Source organism: Oncorhynchus mykiss, chromosome 16 (assembly GCF_057628025.1).
Source record: "Oncorhynchus mykiss isolate SJ-2025 chromosome 16, ASM5762802v1, whole genome shotgun sequence".
NCBI classification, from domain to species: domain Eukaryota; kingdom Metazoa; phylum Chordata; class Actinopteri; order Salmoniformes; family Salmonidae; genus Oncorhynchus; species Oncorhynchus mykiss.
In genome coordinates this window covers 22,614,654-22,637,835 of record NC_143037.1, presented here as the reverse complement: position 1 = coordinate 22,637,835, position 23,182 = coordinate 22,614,654, and the positions used below count along the sequence as shown (strand labels likewise).

Below are 23,182 nucleotides of genomic sequence, written 5' to 3'. Positions count from 1 at the left end.
AGGGAAGAATGATGAAAATCAGGAAATCGTCAAGTAACCTGTAATTTCCTGTTGACCTCCCGTGACTTTATTTGGAATAGAAACTATAAAGCTGAACAAAATGAACAAACACTCAGTTCCCATCCATTTTACAGGTCTTTTTTAATTACAGCTTTTACAATCATTATCATTATTGTTATCATATTATATTTAATTATCCTCACTACTCTTCATTATTGATATTAGTTTAAATCATAACACAATTTGTTTTCAAAATGTACACATACAAGTAGTATATCTTAATGTCCATCATTTGAAACGTATTTACTTTTCAACCTAAAATGAAATTACAGTCAATCTTAACTAAGTATGAAATTAAAATACAGTCCAATACATACATACTGTACACACACATACATACCACACACACACACACACACACACACACACACACACACACACACACACACACACACACACACACTTACCTACCTACATACAATAGAGGTTATCATTTTAAAAAATGATAAAAAATAAAATACACCCATTTTACAAATTCCTTACCCAAGTTTTCACGTCATTAGATGATTGATTTCATTACTCTCACTCTATGTTTTTGTTTTGGCATGCATATTAACACAAACGTTCAATTCTTTTCTCTTTGTTTAACAGGATTTTGTCATAATGCACTTCACCAATTGTCCATGGTCCTTCTCATCTCATGGTGTCTGTTATGGCTTAAGAACATACGAATCCATTCCCTCATTCCCTCGCATACTCTCCCTTCATAACACCTTTTTAATCCTTATGACTCTGTCCTCATACAGTACATTGTTTCTCAACCTCTGGTCCCTGGACCGACAGCAGTCCCTGTGGTGATTCTCACCGATCCCTCAGATGTTTAGCTGTACCTGACCCTAGTGAGTACTCAAATGCTAGTTTTAATGTAAGTGCTTCCCCAAAAGAGAAGGACCATAGCTTGTGGGTCCTGAGTAAAGGAAATACCTTAGCTCGCCTGTCCACGGTAGAAAAAGGTTGAGAAACAAAATCCTAATACCAGTTACTGAGATAGGGTATGCATGTTCTATCGACAATTCCAATCAAAGAAACGTCTATCAGGGTCATCATTCTGTTGATCCAAATGGAAATGCAGTTTTACATCCCAATGAAAAAAACAAGAGTCATTGTGTCAATTTTCCCATTTCACACATGGAAGAAGAACTTCACACTGGGCGATGGAGTCATTTTTTACAGCATCGAACAGCTTCATGCCACAACTGTGGACTAAGATGGAGGGTGAGAGAGAGAGAGAGAGAGAAATGGACAGACAGACATTCACTCTATTTTAGTATATTTTCATTCTCTCACATTGCCCTTGTTTCTTCAAGGGTTCCAGTGGAATTATTTTTTGTTTGTGTTCTATTCTCCATTTTGTTGATGATCTTCATCTTTTTTTCTTCAAAAACTTTTTTTTTTTTGGGGGGGGGGGGACTCTCTAAAACAAAGACAGGATAGATAAATAATGATGCAACCATAAAGTAAAACTCAATTTCAGTATGGGTCGGTTCTTGTCTGAAATGTGTTTGGAAAACTGAGATTACTGAAAGGACTGAGATGTGTTTGGATGAAAGGTTACTGAAATGACTGAATTGTTTTTGGGATGACTGAGAACACTGAAATGAGCTAAATGAGTTTCAATAACTGATATGAATGACTGAAATACAGTTTGTTTGGATGCATGAGATTACTGAAATAATTGAAATGTACTTGGATGACATGCTTGAGTGACTGAAATTCAGACAATCTTACAGAAGGTGACAAGAAACCATTCCGATTTTTTAGAAGTTGATGCTTTGTCGAGCCAAGACCCTAAGGAATTATTTCGGACTACTTTGCAAACTTGAAAACGTTAATGATATTATTTGGCAATCAAGTATTTTTCTCACCTGATGTGCTTATTTCTAGCAGGAATATGTTCTCACTGACCCCGACTCACCCCTGGGCCCAGAGTTCACTGAAACAGACAGCATTACGGTTTTCAAACACCTGTCAATGACACTAGACCACCAGTCAATAACACTGAAATGAGTGGTCAGCATGGAACCAATGACTAATAGAGCAGGTTTCCAGTGGGAAAGACATGAAGAAGAGGACCCCCTCACCTTCACTCTGGACTTTCCTCAGGGTGACGGAGGGCGTGGAGATGGCGGAGGCACGGAAGTTGGCGGGTAATGTTTCTGAGGAGTCAGAGGTCACGCCCCGGAGGTCCTTCTCTCTGAACATTTTCCTCCACGAGGGCGAGCGTGTGAACGTCTTAGTGCCGTCCTGTCAACAAGACGCAGAGGATTGACACACAAAAAATATTGTACCATGCAATTCATTAGATTTCCCAAGTGCTAGTTAGGTATACTAAAGAACAGCATGTGGAAAAAAAATACATGCACATGGGCAGGTAGCCTTGAGGTTGCTGGTTTGAATACTGGAGCTGACAAGGTAAAAAAAAAAAAAAAAAAAAAAAAAAAAAAAATTGCAGTACCCTTGAGCAAGGCACTTAACCCTAATTACTCCAGGGTCGCTGTACAATGGCGACCCTGGCCTTGAACCCACTCCCTGCAGGTTTCTCAGGGGGAGTTGGGATATGCAAAAAAAAACATTTCCATTACACATCTTGCGTGTGACAGGACAAATATAAGCACCTCCCCCCAAACAGTTAATGTTGGTTGAAGCAAACTGCCTATCTTGAAAAAATTGCCTATCTTTATGAGCAATAGTCTTAAGTAACCAACTACATTTTTAAAATGCGTTTTACCTCATCTGGTCTTCTCTCAGTTCCCATGGAGATGAGGGCATTGTACTCCTTCTCCAGCATCTGCCTCGCCTGGGAGAGAAATAATGAGTGTTTTAAGATTATAATTAAGATTATCAAGTGGATTTCATGATTAAGATTATCTTGATTAAAATGTAATGACCAAACAGTTGCAGGTAAGGGAAATTAAGTAGGTTGGTGATTGTGGTGAATGAGGGTTATTGTGATTAGACTACAATAGTAGAATTGAGCGCATGTGCTCTGACTTTCTAGCATAGTGGTGAGTACCCCGCATGTTCTGACCGGACTTCTAAGTTCAGGTACCTGTGTGTTCTGATTGGGTATCTGGAGGAGCAGGGCAAGGTCAGTGTAGTCAAACGTGTCGTCCAGGGCTAGGAGGGCCCCATGTACCCCACTCTCTGTGAGGTTATCTGCAAACTCCTTTAGCCCAATGGCCTGGACCCAACACATCACTCGCTCATTGGACCATACCATCACATCTACGGAGGGGGAAGAAAGCTAATACAGTGAAACAGCTAATACACTGAAACAGCTAATACAGCGAAACAGCTAATACAGCGAAACAGCTAATACAGCGAAACAGCTAATACAGCGAAACAGCTAATACAGTGAAACAGCTAATACAGCGAAACAGCTAATACAGTGAAACAGCTAATACAGCGAAACAGCTAATACAGCGAAACAGCTAATACAGCGAAACAGCTAATACAGCGAAACAGCTAATACAGCGAAACAGCTAATACAGTGAAACAGCTATTACTGTGAAACAGCTAATACAGCGAAACAGCTAATACAGTGAAACAGCTACTACAGCGAAACAGCTAATACAGCGAAACAGCTAATACAGCGAAACAGCTAATACAGCGAAACAGCTAATACAGCGAAACAGCTAATACAGCGAAACAGCTAATACAGCGAAACAGCTAATACAGCGAAACAGCTAATACAGTGAAAAAGAGCATTTGAGAGACAGAAATAATATAATATTTTGCCATACAACATTATTTTGCAATGTCAAAATCCAAATCCCAGACGAGCCCCGAAATATATTACGGCTCAAGTTACCTGTGTGCAGTATTCTCACCTTGGTTCTGATGTTGGCTCTCATCCCTCCTCCTTTCAAGCTCCTTCCTGTCGTAGTTCAAACGCTTCAAGCACATGATGCCATAATGCAGACTTACCCTGAGAGAGAGAAAGAGGGTGAGAAAGAGAGAGAAAGAGATAGTGTTACTGCCAATGTCCTCACAACCAAAGACACAACCACTGTAAAATCCTGATGCAGACAAACTAAGGTGGAGAAGAAATTAGAAAAAATTACTCTGAAACAGAGAAGAGGAATGAAAGAAATGTTGGAAAAACCATCGGTAGAAATGTGTAACTAAGCAGAGGACACTAGACGATCCGGTATTAGCTTTGGTGTTTTCATGCGGCACACAAATTAAGGAAACAGATTTGTGCCAAATCCATACCAACATTTTTGGCATGAATCTGCTTCCATACACAGATTGCCTTTCAATGACACTATACATGGATTGAAATTATTTGAATCCAACCTGTGGAAGCTGTCCACCATTTTGAGCTGTCCCCTCAGCTCCTTCTTGGTGAGGTGGTCCAGCATGCGAGCGTCCACCAGGGACTCCATGAAGTAGGAGCGGTACTGGGGCAGACCCAGGCTGGGAAGCCACTCATTCCCTACCCACTCATGGTTCATGTCCCCATAGGCAAGGATCTAAATAGGGGAAGAGAGAGAGAGAGAGAGAATCAATGTCCACTGAGAAACAATATATTTAAAATATCCTTCCAAAATCTCATGTGAGATACAGTACCAGTCAAAAGTTTGGACATACCTACTCATTCAAGGGTTTTTCTTTACTTTTACTATTTTCATTATAGAATTATAGTGAAGACATCAAAACTATGAAATAACACATACATAATCGTGTAGTAAGCAAAAAAGGTGTTAAACAAATCAAATATATTATACATTTGAGATTCTTCAAAGTAGCCATCCTTTGCCTTGAAGACAGCCTTGCACACTCTTGGCATTCTCTCAACCAGCTTCGTGAGGTAGTCACCTGGAATGCATTTTAATTAACAGGTGTGCCTTGTTACAAGTTCATTTGTGCAATTTCTTTCCTCCTTAATGCGTATGAGGTAATCAGTTGTGTTGTGACAAGGTAAAAGACCAAGTCCATATAATGGCAAAAACAGCAAAAAAAAAAAATTATAAAACGACCGTCCATCATTACTTTAAGACATGAAGGTCAGTCAATCTGGAAAATTTCAAGAACTTTGAAAGTTTCTTTAATTGCAGTCGCAAAAACCATCAAGCACTATGATGAAACTGTCTCTCATTAGGACCGCCACAGGAAAGGAAGACCCAGAGTTACCTCTGCAGCAGAGGATACATTCATTAGAGTTACTGTAACTGCACCTTAGAATGCAGCCCAAATAAATGCTTCACATAGTTCAATTAACAGATACAGTTGAAGTCGGAAGTTTACATACACCTTAGCCAAATACTGTACATTTAAACTCAGTTTTTCACAATTCCTGACATTTAATCCTAGTAAAAATTCCCTGTCTTAGGTCAGTTAGGATCACCATTTTATTTTAAGAATGTGAAATGTCAGAATAATAGTAGAGAGAATGATTTATTTCAGCTTTAATTTCTTTCATCACATTCCCAGTGGGTCAGAAGTTTACATACACTCAATTTGCATTTGGTAGCATTGGCTTTAAATTGTTTAACTTAGATCAAATGTTTTGGGTAGCCTTCCACAAGCTTCCCACAATAAGTTGGGGGAATTTTGTCCCACTCCTCCTGACAGAGCTGGTGTAACTGAGTCAGGTTTGTAGCCTCCTTGCTCGCACATGCTTTTTCAGTTCTGCCCACAAATTTTCTATACGATTGAGGTCGGGGCTTTGTAAGGGCCACTCCAATACCTTGACTTCGTTGTTCTTAGGCCATTTTGCCACAACCTTGGAAGTATGCTTGGGGTCATTGTCCATTTGGAAGACCCATTTGCGACCAAGCTTTAACTTCCTGACTGATGTCTTGAGATGTTGCTTCAATATATCCACATAAGTTTCCTCCCTCATTATGCCATCTATTTTGGGAAGTGCACCAGTCCCTCCTGCAGCAAAGCACCCTCACAACATGATGCTGCCAACCCCCTTTCTTCACGGTTGGGATGGTGTTCTTTGGCTTGCAAGCCTCCGCATTTTTCCTCCAAGCATAACAATGGTCATTATGGCCAAACAGTTCTATTTTTGTTTCATCAGACCAGAGGACATTTCTCCAAAAAGTACGATCTTCGTCCCCATGTGCAGTTGCATACCGTAGTCTGGCTTTTTTTTATGTTGGTTTTGGTGCAGTGTCTTTTTCCTTGCTGAGCGGCCTTTCAGGTTATGTTGATATAGGACTCGTTTTACTGTGGATATAGATACTTTAATACCTGTTTCCTCCAGCATCTTCACAAGGTCCTTTGCTGTTGTTCTGGGATTGATTTGCACTTTTCGCACCAAAGTACGTTCATCTCTAGGAGACAGAATGCGTCTCCATCCTGAGCGGTATAACGGCTGCGTGGTCCCATGGTGTTTATACTTGCATACTATTGTTTGTACAGATGAAAGGGGTACCTTCAGGGTTTTGGAAATCGGTCCCAAGGATGAAACAGACTTGTGGAGGTCTACAATAGTTTTTCTGAGGTCTTGGATGATTTCTTTTAATTTTCCCATGATGTCAAGCAAAGAGGCACTGAGTTTGAAGGTAGGCCTTGAAATACATCCACAGGTACACCTCCAATTTACTCAAATGATGTCAATTTAGCCTATCAGAAGCTTCTAAAGCCATTACATAATTTGGGGGAATTTTCCAAGCTCTTTAAAGGCACAGTCGAATTAGTGTATGTAAACTTCTGACCCACTGGAATTGTGATAGAGTGAATTATATGTGAAATAATCTGTCTGTAAACAATTGTTGGAAAAATTACATGTGTCATGCAAAAAGTAGATGTCCTAACTGACTTGCCAAAATTGTAGTTTGTAAAAAAGAAAATTTTGGAGTGTTTGAAAAACAAGTTTTTATAACTTCTTATGGCTGGGGGGGATGTATTGAGTAGCTTGGATGAATAAGGTGCCCAGAGTAAACTGCCCTCTACTCAGGCGCAGAAGCTAAGATATGCATATTATTAGTAGATCTGGATAGAAAACACTCTGAAGTTTCTAAAACTGCTTTAATGATGTCTGTGAGTATAACAGAACTCATATGGCAGGCATAAACCTGAGAAAAAAATCCAACCAGGAAGTGGGAAATGTGAGGTTTGTAGTTTTTCAACTCATTGCCTATTGAATATACAGTGTCTATGGGGTCATATTGCACTTCCTAAGGCTTCCACTAGATGTCAACAGTCTTTAGAACCTTGTTTCAGGGTTCTACTGTGAAGGAGGAGGGAATGAGAGCTCTTTCAATCAGGTGTCTGCCATGAGCTGATCACGCGCGCTCCCGTGAGAGGTTGCTGCGTTCCTTTTCATTTCTAAAGACAAAGGAATTCTCCGGGTTGGAACATTATTGAAGATTTATGTTAAAAACATCCTAAAGATTGATTCTATACATCGTTTGACATGTTTCTATGGACTGTAACGGAACTTTTTTACTTTTCGTCTGGACCTAGTGATCGCGCCTCATGAATTTGGATTTGTGAACAAAATGAGCGAACAACAAAGAGGTATTTGGACATAAATTATGGACTTTATCAAACAAAACAAACATTTATTGTGGAAATGGGATTCCTGGGAGTGCATTCTGATGAAGATCATCAAAGGTAAGTTAATATTTATAATGCTATTTCTGACTTCTGTTGACTCCACAACATGGCGGATATCTGTATGGCTTGTTTTGTGTCTGAGCGCTGTACTCAGATTATTTCATGGTGTTCTTTTTTCGTAAAGTTAAAAAAAAATCTGACACAGCGGTTGCATTAAGGAGAATTGGATCTATAACACTTGTATCTTTTATTAATGTTTATTATGAGTATTTTTGGAAATTGATGTGGCTCTGCAAAAATCACCGGATGTTTTGGAACTACTGAACATAACGCGCCAATGTAAACTGCGATTTTTGGATATAAATATGAACTTTATCGAACAAAACATACATGTATTGTGTAACATGAAGTCCTATGAGTGTCATCTGATGAAGATCAAAGGTTAGTGATTCATTTATCTCTATTTCTGCTTTTTGTGACTCACATAACATAATCGTTTAGCATGCTTCCGTCGTAAAGCCTTTTTGAAATTGGTTTATCTTTAAAATGGTGTAAAATACTTGTATGTTTGAGTTATTTTAATTATGAGATTTCTGTTGTTTGAATTTGGCGCCCTGCACTTTCACTGGCTGTTGTCATACCGATCCCGGTAGTGGGATCTAAGCCATAAGAAGTTTTAATGACTCCAACCTAAGTGTATGTAAACTTCCGACTTCAACTGTACATCTCAACATCAACTGTTCAGAGGAGACTGCGTGAATCAGACCTTCGTGGTCAAATTGCTGCAAAGAAACCACTACTAAAGGACACCAATAAGAAGAAGAGACTTGCTTGGGCCCAAAAACACAAGCAATGGACATTAGACCGGAAATCTGTCCTTTATTCCAAGGAGTCCAAATTTAAGATCTTTGGTTCCAGCCGTCGTGTCTTTGTGAGACGCAGAGTAGGTGAACGAATGATATCCACATGTGTTGTTCCTACCGTGAAGCATGGAGGACGAGGTATGATGGTGCTTTGCTGGTGACACTGTCAGTGATTTATTTAGAATTCAAGGCACACTTAACCAGCATGGCTACCACAACAATCTGCAGCAATACGCCATCCCATTTGGTTTGCGCTTAGTGGGACTATCATTTGTTTTTCAACAGGACAATGACCCAAAACACTATTTGACCAAGAAGGAGAGTGATGGAGTGCTGCATCCGATGACCTGGCCTCCACAATCACCCAACCTCAACCCAATTGAGATGGTTTGGGATGAGTTGGACTGCTGTGTGAAAGAAAAGCAGCCAACAAGTGCTCAGCATATGTGGGAGCTCCTTCAAGACTGTTGGAAAAGCATTCCTCGTGAAGCTGGTTGAGAGAATGCCAAGAGTGTGCAAAGCTGTCATCAAGGCAAATGGTGGCTACTTTGAAGAATCTAAAATATAACATATATTTTGATTTGTTTAACACTTTTTTGGTTACTACATGATTCCATATGTGTTATTTCATAGTTGTGATATTCTACAATGTAGAAAATAGTAAAAATAAAGAAAAACCCTTGAATGAGTAGGTGTGTCCAAACTTTTGACTGGTACTGTAGATAGATAGAGTTAACTTCAATTCTAGTCCTGAGTATAGTCTATACTTTATTTTGAAGCGGACAAAAAGTCTGTAAAAAAGTATTGATCAAAATCTAAGGAAAATGCCCAAATTGCTGTATCAGATGTATGGCCTGTTTACAATGTGATATCATTGATTTAATTTCCTGTTCATGACAATAGTTTTCATGACAAAAACTACAATAATATCTCACCTGGTCCCAGCTGAACTCCTTCACTTCCTTCAGTGGAGGCAAAGGAAAGGGATAGAGAGAGAAAGGGATAGAGGTGTGGAGGGAGAGGGAAAGGAACGATTGCCAGGACGTGTTTTTACGGTAAATGACAGGAGGCGTTATGGAGAAGAAAAGATGTAAGGAAGGAAGGGCAGAAGGAGGAATAGTTTGTTAGTGAATGAAAATGAGTTGGAGAAACACTACACTCAAAGAGAATTTGGGGGAGTAGTGGGGAAAAGGTGCAGCGACACATGCCTAATCAGAGACAAAGACAAGGAAAACAAATTGTAAATGGACTTTCATTCAGCATAGTCTCAAGTTGCTTGTTGATTTCAAGCAAGTTGCATGTGTACCATCAATTCTTATACAGTTAGGAATTAATAGAATATTGTTAGATAATTGAGTTGCACGAAAGTCTTGGGATGTCTTAATTCGTCAAACATAGATTAAATCACTTTTGAAATGAGATAGTGTGTAGGAGAACTAAAAGCAAATATAAAAAGAGAGAGATAGGCAAAACAACTTACTGGTTTTATGGCAGCGGTCAGTGACTCCATTTCGGCATGAGTCATCCATATATCACTAGTCGACTGTGATGTCATCGAGGACAATTTGAGATTCAGATGGAAAAATAATAAGGATATGTTTACAGTTTGCATACATTTTCACTCAGACTTATTCAAACTTCTATATGTGCAGCAAGTATGTTACTGAACATATGCTAATGTTTGTGTGCGTGTTTGTGAGTGTATATGCTTTAACACTTACGGAGCGTGTGCTGGCCGGTGCCGAGGGGCTGGTGAGGGACACCATCTCCTGGATGGCCAGGCGCAGTTTCAGGCGGTGCAGGGGGTTACTGATGCCAATCTCCCGCTGGATCTCTGTGTCCGACAGGTTGGCCATGATGGCACCGCTCTTCACATTGGCACGACATGCTGCCACATACCAGGCGGGCATGCCCACCCACAACTAAGAGGAAGAGGAAAAGGAAGAGGAGGGAGAAGATGTATCTGCTTTGGGAATATTTACAAAAATATTCCCTGCCAATAAGGATGCATTTAATATGTTCATCATGTACAGTACATTATTCAGATTCATTCATAGTAAGATGGAGCACCTTCAGGTAAAACAATGCACATGATTTCCTCCCAGATAGTTAACCAGTGAGACTTCATACCTCAAGCCATGTAACCACCGTGGGGCCATCCCATGAAGCGAAGGGAAGACCCTGGCGACAAGCTTCTTCTAGCAGGTCGTGCTTCTTCTTGCTGCGGCGATCTTTCTCCACGGTGCCAGTTCCCATCTTGGCCAGGCCCAGGGGGTCAGCTGAGCCCAGGTCATCAGAAGGTGTGGAGGCTGAGGTCAAAGGTCATGTGAGAAACTACTCCCCATGATTACTGGACAATCTCTCTTGCCATAAATCATTTGTTTTTCTTCTAAAAACACAGAAAAATGCTACCCTGGTTGATTATTTAAAAGAATATTGAGTATAACTGTGTACACTGAGTATACCAAACATTAGGAACACATTCCTAATATTGAGTTGAACCTCAATTAGTCGGGGCATGCTCTACAAGGTGTTGAAAGCGTTCCACAGGGATGCTGGCCTATGTTGACTCCAATGCTTCCCACAGTTGTGTCAAGTTGGCTGGATGTCCTTTGGGTAGTGAACCATTCTTGATACACACAGGAAACTGTTGAGTGTGAAAAACCCAGCAGCATTGCAGTTCCTGACACAAACCGGTGCACTTGGCACCGACTACCATACCCCATTCAAAGGCACTTAAATCTTTTGTTTTGCCCATTCACCCTCTGAATGGCACACATACAGTGGCTTGCGAAAGTATTCACCCCCCTGGATTTTTTCCTATTCTGTTGTCTTTCAACCTGGAATTAAAATAGATTTTTGGGGGGTTTGTATCATTTGATTTACACAACATGCCTACCACTTTGAAGATGCAAAATATTTTTTATTGTGAAACAAACAACAAAATGAAAACTTGAGCCTGCATAACTATTCACCCCACCCCCAAAGTCCATATTTTGCAGAGCCACCTTTTGCAGCAATTACAGCTGCAAGTCTCTTCGGGTATGTCTCTGTTTCCCCTTGCTCCTGTTTGTTTCTAGTTTTCCAGTTTTGACCATTCTGCCTGCCCTGACCCTGAGCCTGCCTGCCATTCTGTACCTGTCACACCACACTGGATTATTGACCTCTGGGCTACGGCAGTATGGGAACAACAGTTGGCCATATGCTTCAGTCTGGAGGAGTTCGTGGCGTAGGTAAAGGAAGTTTTTGATGCTCCATTGTCCGGGAGAGAGGCTGCCCAGAAGTTACTCCAGCTTCGGCAAGACTGTTCGGCAAGTGTGGCAGACTATGCGGTGGATTTCCGCACGTTGGCAGCTGAGAGTGCCTGGAACCCGGAAACACTTTTTGACATGTCCCTGCACAGAGTATCGGAGGAAGTAAAAGACGAGCTTACTGATGGACCTCGACTCGCTCATCGCCTTGACCATTCAGATCGATGGGCAACTACGGGAACGAAGGAAGGAGAGGAGATTCCATTTCACTCGCCCGCCCAAGGATTCCACCTCGCCTCCGAGGCATCCCTGACGACCCCAATGGCTCCGTTACCGAGAGAACCCGTGGCTACCCGAGTTCCTCCGAGAGTCTACGAAGGTCCGATTCACCTCTTCCCGAGCTAAAGCAACTAGGCAGAACTAGGCTGTCTCCAGCTGAATGGCTATACAGGCTTCACACTAAGAGTTGTCTGTATTGTGGGAAGACTGGTAATTTTGCCTCCACCTATCCACTAAAAGACCAGGCTCACCAGTAGGAGCGAGAACTCTGGTGTGCCATATGGAGAACATTTGTTCTGCCCTGACTCACACCCCTTTTCATGCCAGTCGAAATCTCATCAGGTACTCATCGACTCTGGGGCCAATGAGAGCTTTATGGAAGCTACCCTGGTGTCCGAGCTGGGTATCCCCACCCTGCTGGTCATCTATGAACATTTGAACATCTTGGCCATGTTCTGTTATAATCTCCACACGGCACAGCCAGAAGAGGACTGGCCACCCCTCATAGCCTGGTTCCTCTCTAAGTTTATTCCTAGGTTCTGGCCTTTCTAGGGAGTTTTTACTAGCCACCGTGCTTCTACACCTGCATTGCTTGCTGTTTGGGGTTTTAGGCTGTGTTTCTGTACAGCACTTTGAGATGTCAGCTGATGTAAGAAGGGCTTTATAAATACATTTGATTTGATTTGGACGGGCACTCTATAGGCCGGGTCATCCACAATACCACCCCCATCAACCTACGTGTATCAGGGCACCACAGCAAGACGATCCAATTCCTGCTCATTAAGTCTTATCAGGTTCCCGTGGTATTAGGATTCTCTTGGCTCGAGCCATCATGGGCTGGAGCCTGTTTTGCCACGCTCATTTCCTGAAGTCCGCGCAGCCTGACCCAGGACATCTTCCTGGGGGCTCGGAAGTTGCCCCGGACCTCTCCACCAGGACCTCCGGGAGGTGTTCAGTAAGGCCCGGGCCACCGAGCGCACCGACCCTATGACTGCGGGATAAATGGATCTTTTTCCTGACGCGGTCCACTCCTCCAGGCTTGCCTGCCCCTCAGGTTCCCATCGTACCCTGGCCTTTGTGCGACAACGCTTTTGTGCGACGCCCATCATAATCCCTGACATCTCCATGTTTGTTGACACATGTACTATCTGTGCACCGAACAAGACTCCTCGGCAAGCACCGGCTGGTCTCCTTCAACCTCTGCCTGTCCCTCACCGTCCTTGGTCTCACACATCCCTGGACTTTGTCACGGGTCTCCCTCCGTTTGAAGGAAATCCCAACATCCCGACAGTAGTGGACCGGTTTTCCAAAGCCGGCCAATTCATTCCTCTCCCCAAGCTACCCTCTGCCAAAGAGACGGCCCAGCTCATGGTGAAGCACGTCTTCTGGATCTATGGACTCCCAGTGGACATGGTCTCCGATTGGGGTCCTCAGTTCTTGTCCCGGTTCTGGAAGGCGTTCTGCACACTCATTGGGTCGTCGGTCAGCCTGTCCTCCAGGTTCCATCCCCAGTCCAATGGCCAGTCGGAGCGAGCCAACCAAGACCTGGAGATGACTCTTCGCTGCCTGGTCTCCGCCAACCCCACCACCTGGAGCCAGCAACTAGTGTGGGTCAAATACCCCTGCAACACCCTTCCTTGCTCTGCCACGGGTCTCTCGCCCTTTGAACGTTTCCTGGGTTATCAGACTCTGGTCTTCCCTGAGCAAGAGGTCGGCATATATTCAGCTCAGATGTTTGTCTGCCGCTGTTGTCGTACCTGGAAGAGAGCCCGGTCGGCCCTTTTCAAGACCACCTACACATATCGACGACAAGCGGACCGCCACCGGACCCTGGCATTGTCATGGGCAGAAGGTATGGCTGTCCACCCGGGATCTGCCCCACCGTGTGTCCCGGTGAGTCCCGCAAACTTTCCCCCCGGTATATCGGCCCTTTCCCCATCTCCAAGGTCATTAGCCCCTCTGCTGTTCATCTTCTATTGCCCTGTACCCTCCATATACATCACACTTTTCATGTGTCTAGAATCAAACCCATGTCTCACAGCCCTTTGTCACCTGTTTCCTGATCCTGAGATTGCCTGCCATTCTGTACCTTTTGGACTCTGATCTGGATTACCGACCTCTGCCTGCCCTTGACCTGTCGTTTTGCCTACCCCCTGTTCTTTTGTTACTTCGACACTGTCTGCATCTGGGTCTTCCCTAAAACGTGATATGGTCAGTATATGTCATGGAAAGATCAGGTGTCCTTAATGTTTTGTATACTTAGTGTATATTAGTGTATACTTTATAAGTAAACAGTTTGTGTGCAAAATACAGGCGACCTTACATTGTTTCTAACCCTCACACCCCACACACGGTCAACCGGTGGTGAAAAGTACTTAAGGAAAAATACTTTAAAGTACTACTTATGTATTTTTGGGGGGTATCTGTACTTTACTTAACTATTAACATTTTTGGAAACTTTTACTTTTACTTCACAACATTTCAAAAGAACAATTTGTATTTTTTACTCCATACATTTTCCCTGACACCCAAAAGTACTAGATACATTTTGACAGGAAAATTGTCCAATTCACACACTTATCAAGAGAACATCGCGGGTCATCCCTACTGCATCTGATCTGGCAGACTCACAAAACACAAATGCTTCATTTGGAAATTATGTGTTAAAAAAATATTTTTTAAATGGTGCTGTCTGGTTTGCTTAATATAAGGTATTTGAAATGATTTGATACTTAAGTACATTTTAGAAATTCCATTTACTTTTGATACTTAAGTTTTTTTTTTAAACAAATACTTTTAGACTTTTACTCAAGTAGTATTTTACTGAGTGACTTTTAGTTTTACTTGAGTCATTTTCTGTTAAGGTATCTTTACTTTTACTCAAGTATGACAATTTAGTATTTTTTCCACCACTGCGGTCAACTCTCTATATTGACTTACCCAGAGAGGCAGACTGACTCCCAGGTCCTCCGATCCTCCCCTTCTCCTTCTTCCCAAACAGGCGTCCAATGGAGGACTTGATGCTCTTCTTCTTGCTGGCTTTGTGGAGAGAGTCCTGACTACTGGTGGTTACAAATTAATCACAGAACATCACTGGTGAACAAAAAACGCAACCATTTCAAATAAGACAATTGAAATAAATTCATTAGGCACTAATCTATGGATTTCACAACAGGGAATAGAGATATGCATCTGTTGGTCACAGATACCTTTAAAAAAAGGTATCGGCGTGGATCAGAAAAACCAGTCAGTATCTGGTGTGACCACCATTTGCAGTGCAACACATCTCCTTCGCATTGAGTTGATCAGGCTGTTGATTGTGGCCTGTGGACTGTTGTCCCACTCCTCTTCAATGGCTGCACGCAGTTGCTTGGCGGGAACTAGAACACTCTGTCGTACACGTCAATCCGGAGTATACCAAAGAGCTCAATTGGTGACATTTCTGGTGAGTATGCAGGCCATGGAAGAACTGGGACATTTTCAGCTTCCAGGAAATGTGTACAGATCCTTGCGGCTTGGGGCTGTAAATTATTATGTTGAAACGTGAGGTGAGGGGGGCGGATGAATGGCACGACAATGGGCCACAGGATCTCATCAGGGTATCTCTGTGCATTCAAATTGCCATCTATAAAAGGCAATTGTGTTGGTTGTCCGTAACTTATGCCTACCCATACCATAACCCCAACGCCACGTTTGGGCACTCTGTTGACAACGTTGACATCAGCAAACCGCTCGCCCACACGACGCATAAACGTGGTCTGCAGTTGTGAGGCCAGTTGGACGTACTGGCAAATTCTCTAAAACGACGTTGGAGGCGGCTTATGGTAGAGAAATTAACATTAAATTATCTGGCAATAGCTCTGGTGGACATTCCTGCAGTCAGCATGCCAATTGCACACTTCATCAAAATGTGACACATCAGTGGCATTGTGTGACAAAACTGCACATTTTAGAGTGGACTTTTATTGTCCCTAGCACAAGGTGTATCTGTGTAATGATCACGCTCTTTAATCAGCTTCTTGATATGTGACACCTGTCAGGTGGATGGAGTATCTTGTCAAAGGAGAAATGCTCACCAACACTTACTAATACTTTACATGTTGAGTTTATATTTTTGATCATTATACATGATGGTCACTGAAATAGTTGGTTATCCAGCCTACTTTATATCCATTCTATTGGCATTAATATATTTTATTTTTTATTTTATTCAACCTTGATTTCAATACGGAGTGATATACTTTCCATTACCTAGCTTCCCAGCAAACACACATTGTCTCAATGTTGACTAAAGTAACAACTGTACCTGCGGAATTCGCGGTGATCATCCAGCCCAGCCCCTGGGTGTGTGTGAGTCATTCTATCCAATCGCAGAGCACGAGGAACCGGAGGAGGGGTGGAGTCAATCAAGGCTAGCGCCCGGCAGTCGTCGCCCTCTTTGCTGTTCTGTATTGACAGACAATCAGCTCAAGTGAGTCACTGTAGACAACTATTTTAATCAAATCCCAAATAAAATAAATTAAAATAGTCTTGGTGACATACACATGGCTGGCAGATGTTATTGCGAGTGTGGCGAAATGCTTATGCTTCTAGATCTGACAGTGCAGCAGTATCTAACAGGTAATATCTAACAATTCCACAACAAAACCTAATATCTAACAAATTCCACAAAACCTAATACACACAATCTAGTAAAGGAATGGGATGAGAATATATAAGTATAAAATATATGGTTGAGCAGTGAGAGAGTGGCTAAGATGCAATAGATAGTAAATAATAGATATTGAAGGATACAGTATACAGTATATACATATCACATTCTTAAAGTGGCATAATTAAAGTGACTAGTGTTCCACCTATTAAAGTGGCTTATGATATCAAGTCTGTAGGTAGGCAGCTGCCTTTCTGTGCAAGTGCTGGCTGTTTAACAATATGATGGCATTGAGATAGAAGCTGTTTTTCAATCTCTCTGTCCCAGCTTTGATGCACCTGTACTGATCTCGCCTTCTGGATGGAAGCGAGGAGAACAGGTAGTGGCTCGGGTGGTTGTTGTCCTTAATTATCTTTTTTTGCCATCCTGTAACATTTTTTTAAATGTTTTTTTTCACCAGGTAGGCAAGTTGAGAACAAGTTCTCATTTACAATTGCGACCTGGCCAAGATAAAGCAAAGTAGTTTGACACATACAACAACACAGAGTTACACGTGGAGTAAAACAAACATACAGTCAATAATACAGTAGAAAAATAAGTATATATACGATGTGAGTGTAACAGTATAACTTTAGACCGTCCCCTCGCCCATACCCGGGCGCAAACCAGGGACCCTCTGCACACATCAACAAAAGTCACCCACGAAGCATCGTTACCCATCGCTCCACAAAAGCCGCGGCCCTTGCAGAGCAAGGGGAACTACTACTTCAAGGTCTCAGAGCAAGTGACGTCACCGATTGAAACGCTATTTAGCGCGCACCGCTAACTAAGCTAGCCGTTTCACATCCGTTACATGAGCAAATGAGGTGAGATAAGGGAGGTAAAGGCAAAAAAAAGCCATGGTGGCAAAGTAAATACAATATAGCAAGTAAATACAATATAGCAAGTAAAACACTGGAATGGTAGATTTGCAGTGGAATAATGTGCAAAGAAGAAATAAAAATAATGGGGTGCAAAGGAGCAAAATAAATAAATAAATAAATACAGTAGGGGAAGAGGTAGTTGTTTGGCCTAAATTATAGATGGGCTATGTACAGGTGCAGTAATCTGTGAGCTGCTCTGATAGCTGGTGCTTAAAGCTAGTGAGGGAGATAAGGGTTTCCAGTTACAGAGATTTTTGTAGTTCATTCCAGTCATTGGCAGCAGAGAACTGGAAGGAGAGGCGGCCAAAGGAAGAATTGGTTTTGGGGGTGACCAGAGAGATATACCTGCTGGAGCGCGTGACATCAGGTGTTATAGGTGTCCTGGAGGGCAGGTAGTTTGCCCCCGGTGATGTGTTGTGCAGACCGCACCACCCTATGGAGAGCACTGTGGTTGTGGGCGGTGCCATTGCCGTACCAGGCGGTGATACAGCCCAACAGGATGCTCTCAATTGTGCACCTGTAAAAGTTAGTGAGGGTTTTCGGTGACAAGCAACATTTTTTCGCCATCTTCACCACACTGTCTGTGTGCGTGGACCATTTCAGTTTGTCGGTGATATGTACACCGAGGATCTTAAAACTTTCCACCTTCTTCACTGCTGTCCTGTCGATGTGGATAGGGGGGTGCTCCCTTTGCTGTTTCCTGAAGCCCACGATCATCTTTTTTGTTTTGCTGACATTGAGTGAGAGGTTATTTTTTATCACACTCCGAGGGCCCTCACTTCCTCCCTGTAGGCTGTCTCGTCGTTTAGTCATTTAGTCATTTAGTTCAGTTACCTTAGCTTTCTTGGGAACAGGAACAATGGTTGCATCGTGGAAGTTAGAGTAGCAGTGGTCGAGTGTCTCTCTGATTAATGCCCTCCTTGCCTGGTCAGTGAGTTTTGGTGGGCGGCCCTCTCTTGGCAGGTTTGTTCTGGTGCCATATTCTTTCCATTTTTTTTATAATGGATTTAATGGTGGTCCATGGGATGTTCAAAGTTTCAGATATTTTTTATAACCCAACCCTTATATTGCAGACCCTGGGACCTTTCAGAACAGGTGTAGATATACTGAGATCATGTGACAGATCATGTGACACTTAGATTGCACACAGGTGGACTTTATTTAACAAATGATGTGACTTCTGAAAGTAATTGGTTGCACCAGATCTTATTTAGGGGCTTCATAGCAAAGGGATGAATATATATGCACACACCACTTTTCCGTTTTTCATTTTTTAGAATTTATTTAAACAAGTTATTTTTTCATTTGATTTCACCAATTTGGACTATTATGTGTATGTCCATTACATGAAATCCAAATAAAAATCTATTTAAATTATAGGTTGTAATTCAACAAAATAGGAAAAACACCAAGGGGATGAATACTTTTGCAAGGCACAGTATATATATTGTTATTATTATTATTTGGTATTTTTTACCCCTTTTTCATGATATACAATTGGTAGTGAAAGTCTTGTTGTCACATCTGCTCCTGCCACACCCCCTAGTGGACATCCAGTGTCTCATTGACCTGCTGCCATTCCCCCCAGTTCCATCTCCCTCTCCCTTTCTCTCTGTGTGTGTGGTTGGAGACAGGTGTGCTGGAGTCAGAGCAGTTCCCCACCAGCTGCAACCCGTTCCATAATCAAGACCTCCACAAATACTCAGTCCTGCCACTTCCACTCTGCTAGATCATAATCTCTGCTCAGTCAGTATTATGCTTCTAGCCTTTTATGATTATTCAAGCTCCAGTTTCCCTGCTGTGCCTGTTTCCCTGCCGGACGCTGTTATCCTCTCACTGCAGTTTTGCCGCTCTGACTCTGGTACCCGTCTCCTCTCACCACCCTTCTACCCTGTTTTGGATTCAGCTCACCATCACTTCCTTGGATTTCACTTCGGACCTGTTAACCCTGTCTCAACCCAGCTCACTCCAACCTCAGCCTCCACATCTGCTTTCCTACAACCCACCCAAGCTTCGTCTGACCTGCACTCCTCTCTCCCTGTGTTGCAGTAAATATCTTGGTTCATTCATTCTTGTTTCCTGGTCTGAGTCTGCTCTTGGGTTCCCCTGTGCTGCTCCGCGTAACACTTGTCCCATCGCTGCAACTCCCGTACTGACTCAGGGTAGGCGAATGTCGAGAGCAATGCATTCTCTGAAACACGACCCTACCAAGCTGCACTGCTTCTTGACACACTGCTCGCTTAACCCGGAAGCCAGCCGCACCAATGTGTCGGAGGAAACATCATCCAACTGGCGACCGAAGTCAGCTTGCAGGCGCCCGGACCACCACAAGGAGTTGCTAGAGCGTGTTAGGACAAACCCTCCCCTAACCTGGACGACGATGAGCCAATTGTGTGCCACCTCATGGGTTTCCCGGTCATGCCCGGCTGTGAATCAGCCTGGGATTGAACCCGGGGCTGTAGTGACGCTTCAAGCACTAGGCCCGGGGTACACACTTGTCTATATAAGGTCCCACAGTTGAAAGTGCATGTCAGAGAAAAAAACAAACCCTGAGGTCAAAGGAATTGTCCGTAGAGACAGGATTGTATCGAGGAACAGATCTGGAGAAAGGTACCACTTTTTTTTTGCTACATTGAATGTCCCCAAGAACACAGCGGCCTCCATCATTCTTAAATTTAAGTAGTTTGGAACCACCAACACTCTTCCTAGGGATGGCCGCCAGGCCAAATTGAGCAATGGAGAAGGGCCTTGGTCAGGCAGGTGACCAAGAACCTGATGGTCTTTCTGACAGAGCTCCAGAGTTCCTCTGTGGAGATGGGAGAATCTTCCAGAAGGACATCCTTCTCTGCAGCACTCCGCCAATCAGGCCTTTGTGATAGAATGGCCAGACGGAAGCAACTCCTTAGTAAAAGGCACATGACAGCCCGCTTGGACTTTGCCAAAAGGCACTTAAAGACTCTCAGACCATGAGAAACAAGATTCTCTGGTCTGATGAAACCAAGATAGAACTCTTTGCTTGTATGCCAAGCATCACATTTGGAGGAAACCTGGCACCATCCCTATGGTGAAGCATGGTTTTGAAGGCAGCATCATGCTGCGGCAGGGACTGGGAGACTAGTCAGGATCAAGGGAAAGTTGAACGGAGCAGAATTAAGAGAGATCCTAGAAAATCTGCTCCAGAGTGCTCAGATCCTCAGACTGGGGCGAAGGTTCACCTTCCAACAGGACAACGACCCTAAGCACACAGTCAAAACAACACAGGAATGGCTTTGGGACAAGTCTCTGAATGCCCTTGAGTGGCCCACCCAGAGTCCAGACTTGAACCCGATCTAACATCTCTGTAGAAACCTGAAAATATCTGTGCAGATCTGGCAGATCTTGAGAGGATCTGCAGAGAAGAATGGAAACTCCCCAAATACAGGTGTGCCAAGCATATAGCGCCATACAGAAGAAGACTCACGGGTTGTAATTGCTGCCAAAGGTACTTAAACAAAGTACTGAGTAAAGGGTCTGAATACTTATGAAAATGTAATATTTTGCAAAAAACGGTCAACGCAATAGTCCGGGTAGCCATTTGATTAACTGTTCAGCAGTCTTATGGCTTGGGGGTAGATGCTGTTCAGGTGCCTTTTTGTCCCAGACTTGGCGTTCCGCTAACGCTTGCCATGCAGTAGCAGAATGAACATTGTATGGCTTGGGTGGCTAAGGTCTTCGAACATTTTTGGGGCCTTCCTCTGAAACCACCTGGCATAGAGGTCCTGGATGGCAGGGAGCTCGACCCCAGTGTAGAGGTTTCAATGGGTACCATTTCGAAATGGACCTGGGGCTTTCCCACTTGAACCCAATATGCATAAATTCGACCTGTTCCAAATGGACCCGAGGACATCCAGATCCATTCTGTATAGACGTCATTTGAATTCATTTTAATTCCAGCTTCCATTGATTAGATATCCAACTTTTACCACACACGGAGGAAGGCTCTATGACTGTAGCCTATTACTGCTTTGATGACTCATGATTGGCCAACCACAAGCTACACGCGCCATGCTCCATTCTCGTGAAAAGCAAGAGTAGCAGCATAAATAATAACATTTCTCTCTCTCTCTACTGCAGCAGTCACATTTGGATCTGTATGGGCCCTTCCAGGCAAGTCAATTAAAATTACACATACCCGAGACCCGTAACAATCATATCAAATCCAATCCAGACCCGTGACATTATTTTGAATTCTGCATCTGGACCCACTCCATTACCAGTGGATCCGTGAAGACCTCTACCCCAGTGATGTACTGAGATGTCCGCAGCAACCTTTGTATCGCCTTGTGATTAAGGGCGGTGTCGTTTCCATACCAAGCGGTGATGCAGCCAGTCAAGATGCTCTCAATGGTGCATCTGTAAAACTTTTTGAGGGTCTGAGGGGACTGCCAAAAGGCGCTGTTGTGCATTTTTCATGACTGTGCTGGTGGGACAGGACCATGTTAAGTCCTTAGTGATATGGACACCGAGGAACTTGAAGCTCTCGACCCGCTCCACTAAAGCCCTGTTGACTTGGAAGGGGTGTGCTCACCCCTCTGTTTCCTGTAGTCCACAATCAGCTCGTTTGTCTTGTCGATGTTGAGGGAGAGGTTGTTGTCCTGGCACCACACTGCCAGGTCTCTGACCTTCTTCCTATAGGCTGTCTCATCGTCGACGGTGATCAGGCCTACTACCGTTGTGTCTTCAGAAAACTTGATGATGGTGTTGCAGGCATGCGTGGCCACACAGTCGTGGGTGAACAGGGAGTACAGGAGGTGTCTGGGATGATGGTGTTGATGTGACCAGCCTTTCAAAGCATTTCATGGTTACAGATGTGAGTGCTACAGGACAATAGTAATTTAGGTGGGTTGCCTTTGAGTTCTTAGGAACAGAGACAATGGTGGTCTGTTTGAAAGATGTTGGGATTACAGACTGGGACAAGGATATGTTTTAAAAATGTCTGTGAAGACACTTCCCAGCTGGTCTGTGTATGCTCTGAGAATGAGCCCTGGTATTCCGTCTGGCCCAGCAGCCTTGCGAGTGTTAATCTGTTTAAAAGTCTTACACACATCTGCCAAGGAGAGAAAGATCACACAGTTGTCCGGTACAGCACGGGTGCTCATTCTTGGCTCAGTGTTGTTTGCCTCAAAGCGAGTATAGAAGGCATTCAGCTCGAATGGGAGGTTTGCGTCACTGGGCAACTCATGGCTGGATTTCCCTTTGTTGTCCACAATAGTCCGCAAACCCTTCCAGATCCGACAAGCATCTTAGCCAGTGTAGTAGGATTCTATCTTAGTCCTATATTGATTTTTTTTCCATGTTTGAGAGAGAGTGTTCATGTCTGTATATTGTTCCTTGAAAATGTATAGCTCTAGCATTTAGCCCGGCGAGGATACTGCCTGTAATTCATGGATTCTGGTTAGGATACGTATGTACGGTTGCTGTGGGGACGATGTCGTTGATGCACTTATTGATGAAGCCCGTGACTGATGTGGTAAACTCCTCAATGCTATCGGATGAATCCCTGAACATATTCCAGTCTGTGCTGAAGCCGTCTTGTAGCTTAGCATCTGATTCGTCGAACCACTTCTGTACTGAGAATGTCACTGGTACTTCCTGTTTGAG

General features: G+C 43.3%; 1 protein-coding gene across 8 annotated transcripts in view; it reads right to left on the bottom strand.

The window, feature by feature from the left end:
- Positions 1-122: 122 nt before the first annotated feature.
- The window catches only part of LOC110491647 (liprin-alpha-3), a 46,665-nt gene continuing 23,605 nt past the window's right edge, over positions 123-23,182 (bottom strand). For 2 of the 8 annotated variants that reach the window (XM_090202292.1, XM_090202296.1), the window contains exons 19-31: positions 16,275-16,414; positions 14,909-15,030; positions 10,569-10,747; positions 10,160-10,360; positions 9,919-9,981; positions 9,374-9,400; positions 4,360-4,535; positions 3,891-3,988; positions 3,110-3,285; positions 2,789-2,857; positions 2,142-2,304; positions 1,926-1,993; positions 123-1,474 (exon numbers count right to left, since the gene is read on the bottom strand). In XM_090202292.1, coding sequence (XP_090058418.1) covers positions 1,941-1,993; positions 2,142-2,304; positions 2,789-2,857; positions 3,110-3,285; positions 3,891-3,988; positions 4,360-4,535; positions 9,374-9,400; positions 9,919-9,981; positions 10,160-10,360; positions 10,569-10,747; positions 14,909-15,030; positions 16,275-16,414 — 1,467 coding nt within the window. In that variant the 3' untranslated portion in view covers positions 123-1,474; positions 1,926-1,940. The remainder of the gene's footprint in view (positions 1,475-1,925; positions 1,994-2,141; positions 2,305-2,788; positions 2,858-3,109; positions 3,286-3,890; positions 3,989-4,359; positions 4,536-9,373; positions 9,401-9,918; positions 9,982-10,159; positions 10,361-10,568; positions 10,748-14,908; positions 15,031-16,274; positions 16,415-23,182) is intronic. The other 6 variants (XM_090202293.1, XM_090202297.1, XM_090202295.1 and 3 more) reach the window with 3 other exon arrangements.